Here is a 14,501-nt window from a genome sequence, read left to right as displayed (position 1 = left end):
GGCGTGCGCGCGCGCGGAGCAGCGCCCCGGGGCCGGCGGCGCAGTGCGTCCGACGGGCAGTGCGCCGCACGTGGGGCGGCGGCAGGCGCACGACTCACTCCAGCTTTCCCTGCTGGGATATGGTGAGTCAGCGTCTGCAGTGCGGCGCCTGCCTTCACCTTGAGGCTTTGCTGGACATGAGTGGCCACTGAACCACATGATGGTGTTATGATGCATCCCCACTGCGCACACAGCAAGCGCGGGACAAGGATTACCTGCGCCGCACGTTCATGGGCGCCGGCCGCCGCAGCAGCGCCGAGAGCGGGGCCTGCGGCGCCAGCCCCCGCGCGGGCGGCGGCGCGGCGGCGGTCCTCAGCCCCCGCTTCACGTGCGGCGCCGCCGGCGCCGGCGGCTCCGCCGGCGGCGGTGCCGGCGGGGACGCGGCGCTGCTGCTCTCGCCGGTCGCCGAGTGCGGGCCGGCGCCGATCCGGCAGATCAGCGGGTGGATCTTCGACCCAGATCTGGTCGTGGAGATGAGGATCGCCGCGGCGTCGCCCTCCTCGCCGCGGGACGGCGCCGCCTGCGGCGGCGGCGGCGCCCACCACCATCAAGGACTCCATGTTTCAAAGGGCGGCGGCGGCGGCGGTGCTCCGGCGGCGGCCGCGCACCATCCCGCGCGGATCAGCGAGGAGGGGCCCGGCGGCGGCTGCGACGAGGGCGACGGCGCGCAGGGCGGCGGCCGCGCGAGCGGGGACGGCGGCGCGGGGGGAGCGAGCGCGCGGGCGGGCGGGTCGCCGCGCGGCCTTCGGGCGCGGAGGCGGAGCGAGGAGGCGCTGCGCGGGCCGGCGGCGGCAAGCCACACTTACCTGCGGCCGCGGCTCTCGGGCCAGCTGGAGACTCCTAGGCAAAGCGGCGGCGACGCTGCCGCGGAGCTGGCCGCCGCCGGCGGCGACGGCAGCTTCATAGCAATGGCGATGTCAGCGCTCGGGCGGCTGCGGCTGGGCCGGTCGCGCTCGAGCCAGCCGGGCAGCCCCAGAGCCAGCAGCAACGGCTCGTGGGCGTGCGCGGCGGCCCCGGAGACCGAGAGCGACCGCGCGCCGCTGCCGCCCGCCCGGCTCGGCCGCGGCGGCGGCTGCGGCGACGACGAAGCTGAAGATGCGTGCCAGCCGCTGGAGACGCGTGCGCTCGCGGCCGCGACCGCGGGCGAGGACGGCGATTCGTGTGGCGCCGCATGCGCCTCTGCCCCCATCGGCCCCCATGAGCCGCAGCGAAGGCAGGCGTCGGAAGCCGGCGCGCCCTGCCCCGTCGCGGCGGCGGCGCCGCTGAGCGCGCGCAGGGGCAGCCAGGGCAGCCAACCGTCGTTCACGTCGTCCGCGGCGCCGTCGCCGCGGACAGTGGCGGCCGTCTTTGCGGAGCTCCCGGGTTTGCGGCTGCTGCGCGGCAGGAGCGGCGGGAGCGCCGGCGCCGGCCAGCAGTAGAGGGACCCGAAACAGAGCGGTCAGCAGCCAAGGGGTGGGTGCCCAGCTGGTGACACCACGTGGTGGGTCACTGGGGTGTGTTGATCGCCGCCCAGCTTCCCCATCCACCCGCCCCCAACCGCCGCATCCATCGCGCTGGCTTGGCCGCTGGCCCCTCGGCGGTGCAGCAAGCAGCTCAACGTGGCCTCGCAACCGGAGCCCGCCGCCGCTTGAACGATCATGGCTGAACGCGGCCGGCGGTTCCCTCCCCGGCCCTGAACAAACCTCCTTGACTGCTGAACGTGACGCTTTGCCCTGCCCTGTCTCTGCTCTTAAGCCTTTTCCGCGCACCTCTGATATGTGCTCCTTATGGCCTAAAATTGTGCGTTTTACAACGGATTTGCTCCCTCCGGGCCTTGTCCTCAGATTGCATGCTTGGTTCTGACAGGGGCTGCGCATTTCTTCACAACACATGCAGGACACACACACACACCGCGCGCACCCAGGACAAGCACTGCTTGAAACAAGCCACTGCCGCCTCGCTCATCCACCTTCCTCGCTTGTCCGCGATCCTTTCTAAGCAGCGGGCCCCGGCCTGATCCAAGCTGCAGTAGTGGGGGTGTCACCCACGCACGACCCCTTTGAGGCGCACCACCCACTCCCCTTGCATCCCTCCTTGCAGCGCAATAACACCCACCCCAGTCCCCGGGCTGCACACGGCTGCGCCGCCCGGCTGCTAAGGTGCACCCTGCCCCGTCAAAACTCCGTGCGCCCCGCTTTGTGTTCGGGCCCCCCGTTCTTGCGCTGCCGCACTGCTGCGCCCCTGCTGCAGGCTTTCCTGATTGTTGCCTTCCCTGCGGGTTTGCAGACTCATGGAATACTTTGTGGTTGCGCCGGCAGCCCTCGAAACGATAACGGTGCAGCTGCCAGCCGCGGGTTGGATAAGACTCAAAAGCTCAAATGCTGAATGGGTTGTGGCACCCAGTGTGGAGACAGCTATCCCTAGAAGTGTCAAAGCCAGTCGCCACCTGGCAGTCGTCGCATTGGTCTAGAATTCTGGCGCGGTGTTTTACAACAAAGGTCGGGAGGGGGGGCGCTGCGCGCAAACGGCGGGGTTCCCGGCGTGAGGGCAAGCGCGCACAAGTTTGGGAGCCGCGGGTCAAAAGTGTGGCTGGTCGGGGCGACGAGCATCCTGTGTGGAAAAAAACTGATGCACAGGGCGGCGGGGAAGCGGCCCCGCGCCCACACACCTGGGGCCTGACACAGCAAAGAGAGGCACCCAGAAGTGGGACAGCAGGGCGGCCTCTTGTAGCCGCCGAGATGGTACCTGCGAGGGTGGCGGGCGAGCCAGCGCCCCCGAAAAACTTCCCCTTCCGTTTGACGGGACCCCCTCGGATCGGACGCCTGGTGCAGGGGCGTAGTGCGGGGCCGGGGCATGGGAGTGGTTCTTCAAGGGGCGAAAACGCGCTGGTGCAGGGCGGCCGCGGCCGCGTGTGTGCGTATGTGTGTCTCGTGCGCGCCGTCAAGAAAGCGCAGCATAGTGCTATGCCCTCGGAAGGTCTCTGGCGCGCGCGTGCGCGCGCGCGTGTGTGCCCGTCGCGACAAGCAGCGAGGGGGCGACGCGCGCGCGCATGCGTGCGCGAGCGATGGGTGTGGTTGTTGCTTTCATGGGCGCAGAACTGTATCCTCGGGTGCGAACAGCGGGCACAGGGGGCCTGATCCGGGGGCGTGCCGGGACGGCTTGGCGCCGCCGGCAGTGGGACAAGGAAGGGGGCAGGTGCGTGTGCAAAGGAAGCAGTAGGTAGGCGCTGTCTGAGGTGTGTACGGTGCGTGTGCGGGCGGCGCGCGCCCCTCTGAGCAGGTAAGTATCCTGGATATGAAGGCGTGGAGGCGCCAGTGCGCACGCGGCGCAGCGCTCGTGGCAGAGTGCTCGCTGCTCGCCGGCACGGCGGCCCCTCGCCGCACCCCGCCCAAGCCGCGTCTGCGGCTGGAACCCCGCGTTGGCGCGCAACAGGGGCTGCGCCGAGCCCCTCGCACTGCCCCCGCCGCGCGCCAACAAGTGGACAGCAATCGCTGCACCGGCGGGCGGGAGGGCTGGTGCGCGGCCCCCGAGGCTGGGCCGGCGACCCAACTAGACCGCGTGGGGATGGAAAGGGCCTCAGCGCCGCAGCGGCCCAGTGTGCGTCAGGATGGCCGAGCTGTGTGGTATTCCTTCATTGGGCCTTCGTTGGTCTCTTATGGGCAAAGCAGCGCGCGCATCTTCGGCTAGGGGGCGCCCCCGGCGCGCCCATCGGGAACTGCAAATGTGCATGCCCCTGGGTGCGTGAAGAGCCGAGGACGCCCGAGATTCGTTGGGCGGCACGTGCGCGCGCACGCGCGCGTGCAGCCGCCGCGCGGGCCAATGCTCCCGTCCGGCAAAGGGGCACGCGCGCATGCGCTCGCCGCGCTTGGTCCCCTGTGCACGAGCAGTTCTGGGTCGGGCGGCTTCTGATGGAGAGGGCAAAACTGGCACAGGGCCGGCTCGTCGGCGGGCACAACAAAGGCGTGGCGCCTGGGGCTGGCTCGTGGCTGCCCCTCGCAGGCGTGTGAGCACGGCGGCTCAACCTCAGGGGGAGGGCGGCCCCTAGCAAGCGGCCCGGGCCGGAAGCTCCCGAAGCAAGGAGTCGGCGCGGCGGGCAGCAGCGTCGCCGCCGCCGCCGCTCGCGCCGCGTTTGGGCCCGCGCGTGCGTCGCTCGCAAAGGCGTAGGGCCAGCCAGGCGGCCTGGCAGGGGCAGGCGTGCGTGCGGCGCAGTCGCGCCCCGCACACGTGTGTGTGCATCCAGAGCATCGCCCAAAAGTGAGCTCGTTGTTTGCAGTGCGCCTTGCCCTCGGTGCCTGTGAGGAAGCAGGTAGGGTGCAGGAGAGCTTCCCAATCAAAAACATCCCCCCATCACGCCGCCCGCGCGGAGCGCGCTTGAACACGCGCGCGCGAACCGAGGTGTTTGGGGGCTTCGCGTGAGAGAGAGTCAGCAGACCGGGGCCGCGCCCGCGTAGCGCGCCGGCATGCCGCCTCATCTTAACGCGTCCTATGGGCGCGCCGAGGTGCCAAGGCGCGGGGCGGCGCAATCCACGCCGGCCCCGCGGCCTTGCCTTTTTGCGCGCGCTTTTGCGTCGTTGGGGTGGCGTGCGTGAGAGCGCTGGCCCGCGTGGGCGTCGGCGTTTAAAGGGGGGGACAGTTCAAGCTTCATCTTCGTGGCGGCGGGGAGCCTGGGGCGGGGTCGAGGGGCTGGTCAAACTTGGGCTGCGCGTGCGCGCACGCATGGGCGCCGCGCGGCGCGGCGGCCGTGCGCCAAGGGGGCGGCGCAATGGGCGCCGGGAGCGGCGCATAGAGCGGTCTTGACAGAGAGACTTCGGCCGCTTGTGACCGCCGCGCGGCGCCAGGCAGCCGATCAAGAGAGGAACCTTGTGGCGCCGCCGCGCGCCCCGGCTCGTGGGTCAGCCAGCGGGCACGCATCGCGCCGTGGCCGGCCGCGGCGGCGGCAACGGCGTGGCCGGCCGCGACAAGGGTGGGAAGCCCCGCCTCGCCGATGCCGGCGCCGCACCAGCGGGCGTGGGGCTGCTGTTCGTGGCGTGTTTTCCCTTTTCAGTGGTGCGACAAATGTGATGTGATGCGACGTGGGCACGGCATCAATGGGCCCGGACGGGGGCGCTATTCACAAAGCAGCCCGCCGGACCGCCCAGGCGCGCAAGGGCCCGCTGGCTCCCGCAAGCCTGGGGGCCGTCGCGCGGCATTCCCTTTCCTTTTTCAGGGCACAGTGCAGGGTGCGGCGCGGGAGCTCAAGCTAGTGTTCCCAAAGCATAGCAAATGCGACCTGGGAGGGCCGCGCCGGCCGGCAGCGAAGGTGCAGAGGCTGTCCTCCGGGACAAAGGCGGCCCCGGGCCAACGGAGGAGCTCGTCCATCCGCCCCGTGCGCCGAGCCGCGCAAGCGCGCCAGCAACGCGCGCGAGGCGAGCGTCGGGACGGGAGCGGGGCAGGACATCAGGCGCGGGAGCGAGCCGAACCGAAGGGAGAGCTGGCGCAGGGAAGGGGCCCGCGCCCCCCTCGCGGGGCCGCGCCGGAGGCTTCGCTTGCCGCGGCGGGCTCCCGCGCAGTGCAGTGCCTTGCAGTTGGGCCAGTGCGGGTGTCTTCGATTGCAGTACACACATCCGATGAGAGACATTTGCAGCGTAGAGGTTTGCAGCTGCGCACGCGTGAGCGCGCCTTGGCGCGGCGACAGGGGCCGCGCCGGCGCCCTGCATCGCGGCTGGGCGCGCCGAGTTTGGCCGCGCGAGCCCGCGCGGCGCTTTGCGGTCGGCGCACGCCTTTCACAGGGGTCAACTCGCGGCAGTTGCAGCAGGAGGGTTGGAAACAGCGACATTGCAGTGCTGCGCAGGTGCTGCAAGAGCTGCGTGGCGCAGAGGAGAGCGGCTCCAGCGGTTGCTGCGGCGGCGGTGGACGTTGCTGCGGCGGCGGTGGACGCGGCGGGTCGGGCGCCCGGGCAGCCGCGCTACGCGAGCGCCAAGCCGCCCGCGCGCGTGACGAGCGCCGGGGCCGCTGCCCGCGGCGGCAATGCGCCCGGCGGCGGCGACGCGCCGCGGTGCAGCGGCCTCCGCTTGAGGACCGCGTGCACCCACGTCTGCAGCAGCGCCGCGCACGGCGACAGCGGCGCGGCGCCGCGGTAGCGAGCAGGAGGCGGCGGTGGCGTGCACGCCTCGGCGCGCGCGGCCGCAGCTGCCGCCGCGTCCGCGGCGGCTACGGCGGCTGCGTCTGCGGCCAGCTGGGTCACAGGGGGCGAGAGGATCGCTTCTGGGCCAGCGGCGCCTGAGGGGGTCGCGGGGTCACCAGCTGCCGCGCCGCAGCGCTCCAGGGCGGCGGGCCCGCCGGCCGCGACAGACAGGTGCGCCTCGGGGCTGGGCGGCCTCGCAAGGCCGCCGCCGCCGCCGCCGCTGGCGGCGGCCTGCGGGGTGTTGAGTGCAGTGCTGAGCTCGCAGACCGTGTCGAGGTCGCAGCAGCCGGGGAGGGGGCTGCCGCCGCGGGCAAGGCGAGGGACCTGGGGCGCGGGAGGGGGCACATGGGGTGGGGTGGGGGAATGCGGTATGCGAGTGTGGCTGAAGGGTGCATCGCACCCAGGCTTGGGCGTGGGCTCGAGGCTGGGACGATGGGGGCTGCGGGATGAGGGGCACGTGCAACAAGAGAGCGCTTGTCCACACACGCACGCATGCACACACACACACAGTTGGGCAGTCTGCCCAGAAGCACACACGCGCACTCACACACGCACACAATTTACGTGTGCATGATGCAAACTGAGAAGCGCACCTCGACAACGAGGCTGCCACGCCCATGGCCGGCCGCCGTGGCCGGCGGCGGCGACGCACCGCCGCCACCGTTTGCCGCCGCCGCCGCCGCCGCCCGCAGCCGCTTGGCTTCTCGCGCCTCCCTCGCGGCGCGCGCCCACGCCTGCGCGTGCCGCATCGCGCCGCCGCCGCCGCTGGTCGGGGCGCTGCCGACTGCGGGCAGCGGGGCCCCTCCTGCGCCCAGCCCCAGATAATTGGAGCCGCTGGGGCCAGGGCTGCAGGCACCCGGGGGCGGCATCATGGCAAACGCCGCGGGCCGCGGCGGCAGGCCGCCGCCCGGCATGGGCGCGGGCGCGGGAATTGCCCACCCGCCGCCGTCGCCAAAACCGACGGGGAGCGACAGTTGGTGGCCAAGACGCTGCGCCGCCCCGGGTGCAGTCGCCGCCGCCGCTGCGGCGCCGCGCGCGACCGGCGAGGACGAGCACGACGCGGCGCCGGCCGGCACGCGCGGCGCGGCAGGGGCGCGGCCGACCGCGGCGGAGGCGGTGCTGCTGCGCCTCAGGGTGCACGGCCTCGGCGCCGCCGCGCACGCGGCGGCGGCGGCGGCGCCGGCCCCTGAGCCCCTCGCACCGGCCAGGCCGACGCCCAGCGACGGCTGACGCTCCACGGGCGGCGCCTCTGCCCTTGCCGCCGCAGCTGCGGCGCCGCACGCGTGCAGCGCGGAGCTGCACGCCCGTTGCTCCCAAGGCGTGCTCTCAGCGGAAGCCGAGCAGGCGCCGCCGCCGCGGCAGCCGTTCGACGGCGGCTGCCCGGCGGCGCTGGCGCAGGACGCGAAGGAGGACGCGTGCGCGCTGCGCTCGGGTCCGTGGTTTGGAGTGGCAGGCGCGGAAGGCGCGGAGGCGGTCCTGCAGATTGAGGGGCTGTCATTGGGACAGGCGGCACAGCAGCGTGCGGCGAGGCCAGTGAGTGGTGCGGCAGCCAAGGCCAAGAACACCTGCGGAATACACTCAGGACATGCATGCATAGGGGATGGCCGCCACAAGGCGTGTGTGCGTGGAGCACGGGCCTCGGCTTTAAGTAATCACACACACCTGCTGAGGGAGGCCAGCTCGTTGGGTGCAGCAGCAGCGGCAGCAGCGGCGGCGGCTGCGGCGCCGCCAAGCAGCCAGGGGTGCGCCAGGAGCTGCGCGGCCGCCGGCCGCCGCCTGGGGTCCTGCGTGAGGGCGAGCCGCACAAAGTCGCGGCAGGCGGACGACGCGGCGCCGGCCGGCAGCGGGGGCGGCTCCTGGAAGCGCGCCTTGAGGGCGGCGACGGCGGGGTTGGCGTGGGAGAAGGGGGGCCGGCCGGTGAGGGCCTCAAATACCTGCAAGAATGGGACGGCGAGCGAGGGAAGGGGGCGGGTTGTGTTTGGAACCTGGGGGGCGACTGCACTTGAAGCGCGAAGCCTGGCTTCCCAACCCTTTGTTGTGAGGTTCAGGTCGCCATTCCTGATCCTGCTGCACACACCTAACCTTAATTTCAGATGTGTTTTAACCCTTACCCGCACACATGCGCGCATGTCAGCACGCGCCCAACACACACGCATACACATGTATGCCTCCCACACATGGAAAGTGCACATACAACCAAACACGCACAGATATCACACGCCCACAAACACCAGACGATGGATACGTATGTCATATATGTACAATATTCTTTGTTTTGACGGGTGTGCTGCAGCGCTCACCAGCACGCCCACGCCCCACACGTCCACCCTCTCGTCGTAGCTGGCCAGCCAGCTGGGGGGCAGCGCGGCCGCCTCCTCGGCAGTGGGCTGCGCCAGCACCTACAGGGGCCAGCAGGTGCGTGCGTAGGTGCGTGCGTGCGCGCGCGTGTGTGTGTGCGCGTGTGTTCGGGCGGCATTTAAGAGCATCGGCAATGCGATATTTGCTTTGCAGACAATGATTGGGGGAGGGTGAAACACTATCAATGTGATTGAGATCACATTGATAGTGCCCACTGCCGGTTGCTGAACGCTCAAGCGATCATGCAAGCTCTCCGGGGGAGGGCGCGCACCTCCGGGGCCATGTAGTCTTTGGGGAGACAAACGACACATGTGTGAGGGGGCAGGACGTATCAGGGGTGCATAAGCGCGCGCACGTATGTGCGTGTGCGTGTGCATGTGTGTGTGTGTGTGTGGTGTGTGTGTGGTGTGTGTGTGGTGTGTGTGTTTTCAGGGGCAGGAGATAGCCGCAACTGTCGGCAAGCCAACAAGAAAAGGTGGAGCCGGCGCAGTCGGCAGAGGCGTAGCAATGATCCGCGCGGCCAGGCCTGGAAACGCCCCGCAGGCGCGCACCCGTCGTGCCGACGCGGCTGATGGGGCGCTCGCGCCGCTGGTCGATTGTGAGGCCAAAGTCTCCCAGCTCCAGGGAGCCGTCGGCGGCGAAGAAAATGTTCTCGGGCCTGGGGAGTCGCACAGGAGGGAATTGGCATGCGAGTGAGTGTCGAGGCGCAGGGCTGCCGCTGAGGGCGAGATGGGGGAGAGGACCAGAGCTTCAAGGGGGTGGGGACGTTGTAGCTGACATAGCAAAGTCACACTGTAGGGGTTCACACGCGGCAGCCGCTGCCCGGCCGGCCTGCCCCAGCAATCGCTTGCCATGGCGGCTGCCGGCGCCGCGGTGGCGGGACGATCGCATCCCTGTTCATCCATGCGCCAGATTCAGCATGATCCCCTGAGCGGCAGCACCCACTTGATGTCTCGGTGAACGTAGCCCATCGAGTGCAGCCGCGCCAGCACAGCCAGCAGCGGCACTACCACCTGCAGGCAACGCGTACATGCAGCAGGCGGGGACGTGGGGGGCCTGCCTGGCTAAACCAGAGGACGGGCAAGTGGGAAGCGTATCGGCTCTCAAGTGTGCGCGGTCGCTTGCAGCGGCGGGCGTCGCCATGCTAATGTCGCAGACATTCCAGACACTGCTCGTCCACCCAGCGCGCAAAGCAAGCTGCCGCTTCCCGCCTCGCCGAGCGCATGCTGCGTCCAGATATCTCCGCCCCCACCCTCTCCCCTTGCCCCCACAGCTCTCCGCAGCTCAACGCCAGCCGCCGGCCGCCAACGACCAACTGCCAACCGCGGCGCGCGCTGGCCGCACCTGGTCCCGCAGCCGCGCCTCGTCCCAGGGCTGCAGCTTCAGGCTGCGGTACATGTCGCCGCCCGCCGCCGCGCGGAAGAACAGCAGCACCGCGTCGGCCGTCTCGTCGGTGTGCAGCAGCTGCACAACGCCAGGAATGCTGCGAGTTTGGGGGACGGCATTCGCAAAAAGCGCACCGCACCGTCTTGGCAGGGACCGCAGAGGCGACTGGGCTGTCGGGGATCAAGCGGGTGATCGCATGGTCGAGGCAGGCGCGCATGCAGCACATGCGCGGCCTAGGGGCCGGCGAAGTTGGCACCAGAGTGGGGTAGGCCGCGCTTGGCCTCACAGCAGGACCAAGCTGGCGCATATCTGGCGCCAACGGCCGCCGCACGCCGCGGCGACCGCCAGAGGTGGGCTGGTGCCGAGCGATCGCATGCGTGGGTGCATGGGCACCCATGCACGCACCCGCATTGGCGCAGGTGCGCAAGGACGCACAACTCTCGCCGCAGGTTGAGGCAGTGGCGCGGCGCGAGCAAGCCCTTGCTGTAAGACTTGACCGCCAGCAGCTCGCCGTCCGCGCAGCATAGCGAGACCGTGCTCGTCCTGTCAACACATTTGCGAGCACGAAGGAGCCCAGCTGTCAATTTAGGGAGACCTCGAGGGCTGCCCAATCCTGTTTCGAAAGAGCGGGCCCGAGGACTCACGCTCCGCGGTGGATCAGCCGGTGCGAGGGCGCCCATTGGTGTAGATCTTCCACCTCGTCTGCTCTGCCACCCATCCCGTCCACGGGCCGCGGGTGGTGAGGTGGGCGCCAAAGTTGTTTGCCGATTTCCGCCGGCAGCCCGCACACTGTCTGCTCGCCCGAGCACATCTCTAATAAAGTATGTACAGCCCCGTCTAGAGGGAGGGGCGCGGCGACAGGGATGACGCTGGTGTTGAAGTGCCCAAGCTTGGGCAAGCTGCGCTCGAGTGGGCCATTATACCGTATGTTCGGAAATCTTGAAAGGATACTACAGTTTTGTGAACGTGCACCGGTGCTTGGAGGATCAAAGAGGCGGCATACACGGGCACTTTTGCCAACACCGCGATCCCGGGTGCCCCAGTGGTGCGCGCAAGGCATGTTGTGTTGTGCTGGTACCGGCCGTGATGGCAAGTGTGCTACCAGACGGCTTGCGATCGGCTTGGCGCTTGATGGCAAGTTGTTGACAGCAACTGATGTCGTCGCGACAACCAGGCCAGCTGATCAGGCCCGGCCAGCCATGGCCGCCAATGACCGCCAACCCATTCGGAGTACGCACAACGACAGGGTGTCAGAGGCAATTGCCATCTGATAACTGCTGCAACCGGGCATGCCTCTGGCGGCATGTGTATTGTACACAACGCCCAGTTGTGCGGCGGATGCTGGGGCACATCGCGCCCCTGTCCCAACAGCACAGACAATACAAAGAAGGTCGTGGACATGATAAGAAAACCCCAGGCTCATCAACCGGTCGCGCACGGTCCACATGCTACCAGCCTGATTGACTGAGTGATTTGGTGAGGTCGGGTGACACAAACAGCCTGGACAAGCAAGTTCGCGTATGCTGCTGCAGGCCGCCTCAAATTTTTTACCTTCGATATGTTCCATCCTATTACAAATCAAACTCCCTGATCTCTTGCTGGCCTGGGTGGGTGGGACCGACAGACTCGGCGCCCGGCCCCCGAGGGTACACCATCCTCCTGGATGCCGTGTCAGACTTGGGCCAGCCCCTTCAATATGTGGGAGCCAGCAAAGCACAACACCGGCACACGTACTGGCTTTTGATCCATAAATGCTGGCCGACCTTGCAATGTCGGCCTCCCCAAGGCGCACACATACCGGTGTGCGCTAATGTCCGAGGGAGGAGCCTTGGAGGCACGTATGCGAGGGGCCCGACAGGATTTCATGGCTGACTGCGCTGGAATTCAACCAATATTGCTATAAAGTTTGATTTGCACGGCTGAAATCACCGCGCGGCCACCGTAACAACTCGAGCGCACGTAACTTTGTGCAGGTGTGGGAAATCGCATGCCTCCAGGTCCGTGATGCATTGAATGTATGGACTTGTAGTGCATACGTCATGGCGATCCTGCTTTCAAAGCCGGTCAAAGCATAGCGTGTGTCAGACGCGGACCGAAAAACTGAGCCCGCCCACGAATCGCGGTCTTGTTTGCCACATATAGGTTATAAAATGCAGCAATATACTCAAGGAAAGCGGGTGAGAGCTCGTCTTTGGCACTGCAGCATGTCTCAGGGCGCTGCCGCAGCTCCTCACGCCATTGTGCAGGGCGTTGAGCGGTGGGAGGCGCGATCGCGAGCGCCGCGTGCCGTCTGCTTCAGCACACACCATTCCGATGCGATTACCGACCAAGCAATCGCCTGGCGCGCCCCCTCTGCCCTCCTCCACAGAGCTGCGGGCCCCTGGTGCTGGCGGCTGTGCTGGGCCTCACCCTGCTCGCACCCCAGGCAGCAGCATGGACCACGGGCCGTGCCACCTTTTACGGTAAGAACAGCGCTGGCAGCCGTACGGGCTGGCCGCGCGCTCAGACTAGCCCAGCGGTGCGTGCCTGCATGGGCGCGATCGCCTCTGCCCAGCTGAGCGAGGCGATTCAGCGGCACCGCTTCAGCCTGTACGTACATGCAGACAAGTCAGTTCAACCCGCCGTGCGCACGGATGCACGAGCACACCCGTTAACCGGCGCGGCCTGCGCTAACCCTGTCAGGCAATGAGCCTTGGAACTGGGACATCCACCACGGCTCCTGCGGTTACGGGTACATCTGGCCAGACCAGAACACAGGTGAGTCTGTTGTTTTTGCCCTCTAAAGTGAGGGACGCGCGACCACACAGGCTTGAGGCACAGGGTTTCGTATACGCCCATGGAACAGGGTTCTGTACACGCCGCGCAACCATTATAGAGTTGCAAAATGCAAGCCTCAAGACAAGGGAGCACACCAGCGGCTGCCTCTCGTGGGCAGCGCTCAACCCCCGCTGGCTGGTGTGCATTTGTGTTGATGCAGTCGTGCTCAACTTGAGGACTGTGTTATTGGCAACATTGCGACTGTCGGAGATGCAAGTATTGGATGTGGACAGATACGCATTCTGGCGTGCCAAACCAAGTGCAATATGCGCCAACCTCCCTTCGCACACCCAGGCTGGGACATTGCAGCCCTGGCGGACTCAAACTCGCGGTACAGCGGCAGCTGCGGGTGAGTCGCAGGCAGTGGGGTGAATGTGCCGAAGCCAGTGTGTCATGCTGTCAAACTAGCAGCAGTGCAGCAGCGTGCCATGCGCCAACAGGGTGCTTTGATGTGTCGACCGGCACCTCCGGGCTCATTTTGGCGGTCACGCAGCTGCGGCGTTGCCTGCTGGAAATCGGCGCTGCAGGGCTGCTGGCAGCCTTCCGCAGAGCCAGCAGCCTGGTTGAGGCCTGCTCATTTACTTGATGCCCCACTCACGCAATAATGTAAAGTATCCCTGAACCCCACCCTGACGGTTTAGAAGCGTGCCCTCCCCCCAAACACCCACACTCACTCACGCTCAACCACGCACATCCCTGTTTCTGATCAACTGCCTTGACTTGCCCCCTCCACCCTTACCCTTGCCCGCCCCCACTCAAATCCGCGGCCCCTCGCTCCTCCGCCGCGGCCGCCTTGCAGGCGCTGCTACGAGGTCAAGTGCGACCCCAAGTGGGTGCGCGATGGCTACGGCGAAGAGATGGACCGCTCCTCGGTCTGCCGCGAGGGCAGCGTCATCGTGCGCACGACCGACACGTGAGCGCATGCGTGCGACAGATCGCCGGTCCCTCACTGCCCCGACGACGTGCTGTGAGGGGCCGTGAGGGGGCAAAACGCTGGCCGCGTAGGCTGATCACAGTTGATGGTCCTGTTCGAAAGAACTAGCGCGCTTTGTCATGCCTGCTACCTGCACAGCTGCACTTTTGTCCTGCACAAATCAATAATCAGTACTGATGCGACCCCTGTTGCCACATCACTGCCTTACTCGCAGCTGCCCATGCAACTTTCCAAGTGCGTGAGCCCTGCAGCCCTCTACTTTGGAAGAGGGGATGGCACCTCCGGCCACACACAGCTGCAGCACCTTGTAGCGTCTGATGGTCACAAATCATTTGAACTTTGCTCGTCGCCTTCTGACAGGAGCACTCACAGACTGCGGCTTGGCCGGCCCACCTCTCTCTCCCCTCCCTGACTCTTCATTCTCCTCATGCCACTGCCCTCCTTACTCACCTGGCCCAATCCTGTGGACGGCAGGCAACTACGTGAGCCGCCCACTGGGTGGGGGGGCAGGGGTGCTGACTTCTGCCAACTACGCTTTGCCGGCGCAGCTCTGCAGACCAGCTGGCACCTGCAGCGCGCAGTCAGCTTGACGTCCGCTTTCCCCACTATGGTACAGCATCCAAACCTCCCTTCGCGTGCCAAACTCCACCCGCAACCGCCGAGCCTGCCTGCATTTTGCTGTTCCGCCATTCCTCGCGTCCCCGCAGTACTCGAACAAGCGCTGGTGCTGCGGCGACGAGGACCACCTTGACCTGAGTGTCTGGGCCTTCCAGAAGCTCGCCGACATGAAGGTGGGGGCGGCCTCCCCCCACCCCACCCCCGTCC

General features: G+C 67.7%; 4 protein-coding genes across 4 annotated transcripts; 2 read left to right on the top strand and 2 right to left on the bottom strand.

Annotated features, from left to right (window-relative positions):
* Positions 1-119: 119 nt before the first annotated feature.
* On the top strand, positions 120-1,457 carry MNEG_7743 (hypothetical protein; the record flags this gene model as incomplete). Its single annotated transcript, XM_014043787.1, has 2 exons — positions 120-122; positions 234-1,457. 2 exons carry the CDS (start codon positions 120-122, stop codon positions 1,455-1,457), a joined length of 1,227 nt encoding a protein of 408 aa, XP_013899241.1.
* A 4,505-nt stretch (positions 1,458-5,962) lies between these two features.
* On the bottom strand, positions 5,963-8,822 carry MNEG_7742 (hypothetical protein; the record flags this gene model as incomplete). The annotated part of the gene is made up of 5 exons (XM_014043786.1): positions 5,963-6,505; positions 6,775-7,603; positions 7,844-8,115; positions 8,482-8,580; positions 8,811-8,822. The coding sequence occupies 5 exons, from the start codon at positions 8,820-8,822 to the stop codon at positions 5,963-5,965; spliced, it is 1,755 nt and encodes a 584-aa protein (XP_013899240.1).
* Positions 8,823-8,967: 145 nt separating this feature from the next.
* On the bottom strand, positions 8,968-10,300 carry MNEG_7741 (aurora kinase, other; the record flags this gene model as incomplete). Its single annotated transcript, XM_014043785.1, has 5 exons — positions 8,968-8,990; positions 9,091-9,197; positions 9,485-9,552; positions 9,884-10,022; positions 10,212-10,300. The coding sequence occupies 5 exons, from the start codon at positions 10,298-10,300 to the stop codon at positions 8,968-8,970; spliced, it is 426 nt and encodes a 141-aa protein (XP_013899239.1).
* A 1,775-nt stretch (positions 10,301-12,075) lies between these two features.
* Positions 12,076-13,659, top strand: MNEG_7740 (hypothetical protein; the record flags this gene model as incomplete). The annotated part of the gene is made up of 5 exons (XM_014043784.1): positions 12,076-12,102; positions 12,294-12,387; positions 12,608-12,682; positions 13,037-13,091; positions 13,542-13,659. 5 exons carry the CDS (start codon positions 12,076-12,078, stop codon positions 13,657-13,659), a joined length of 369 nt encoding a protein of 122 aa, XP_013899238.1.
* Positions 13,660-14,501: the final 842 nt, after the last annotated feature.

Source organism: Monoraphidium neglectum (assembly GCF_000611645.1).
Source record: "Monoraphidium neglectum strain SAG 48.87 unplaced genomic scaffold scaffold01401, whole genome shotgun sequence".
Classification (NCBI taxonomy): Eukaryota; Viridiplantae; Chlorophyta; class Chlorophyceae; order Sphaeropleales; family Selenastraceae; genus Monoraphidium; species Monoraphidium neglectum.
Note: the sequence above shows the minus strand (reverse complement) of the source record. Positions and strands in the feature narration are given on the sequence as shown.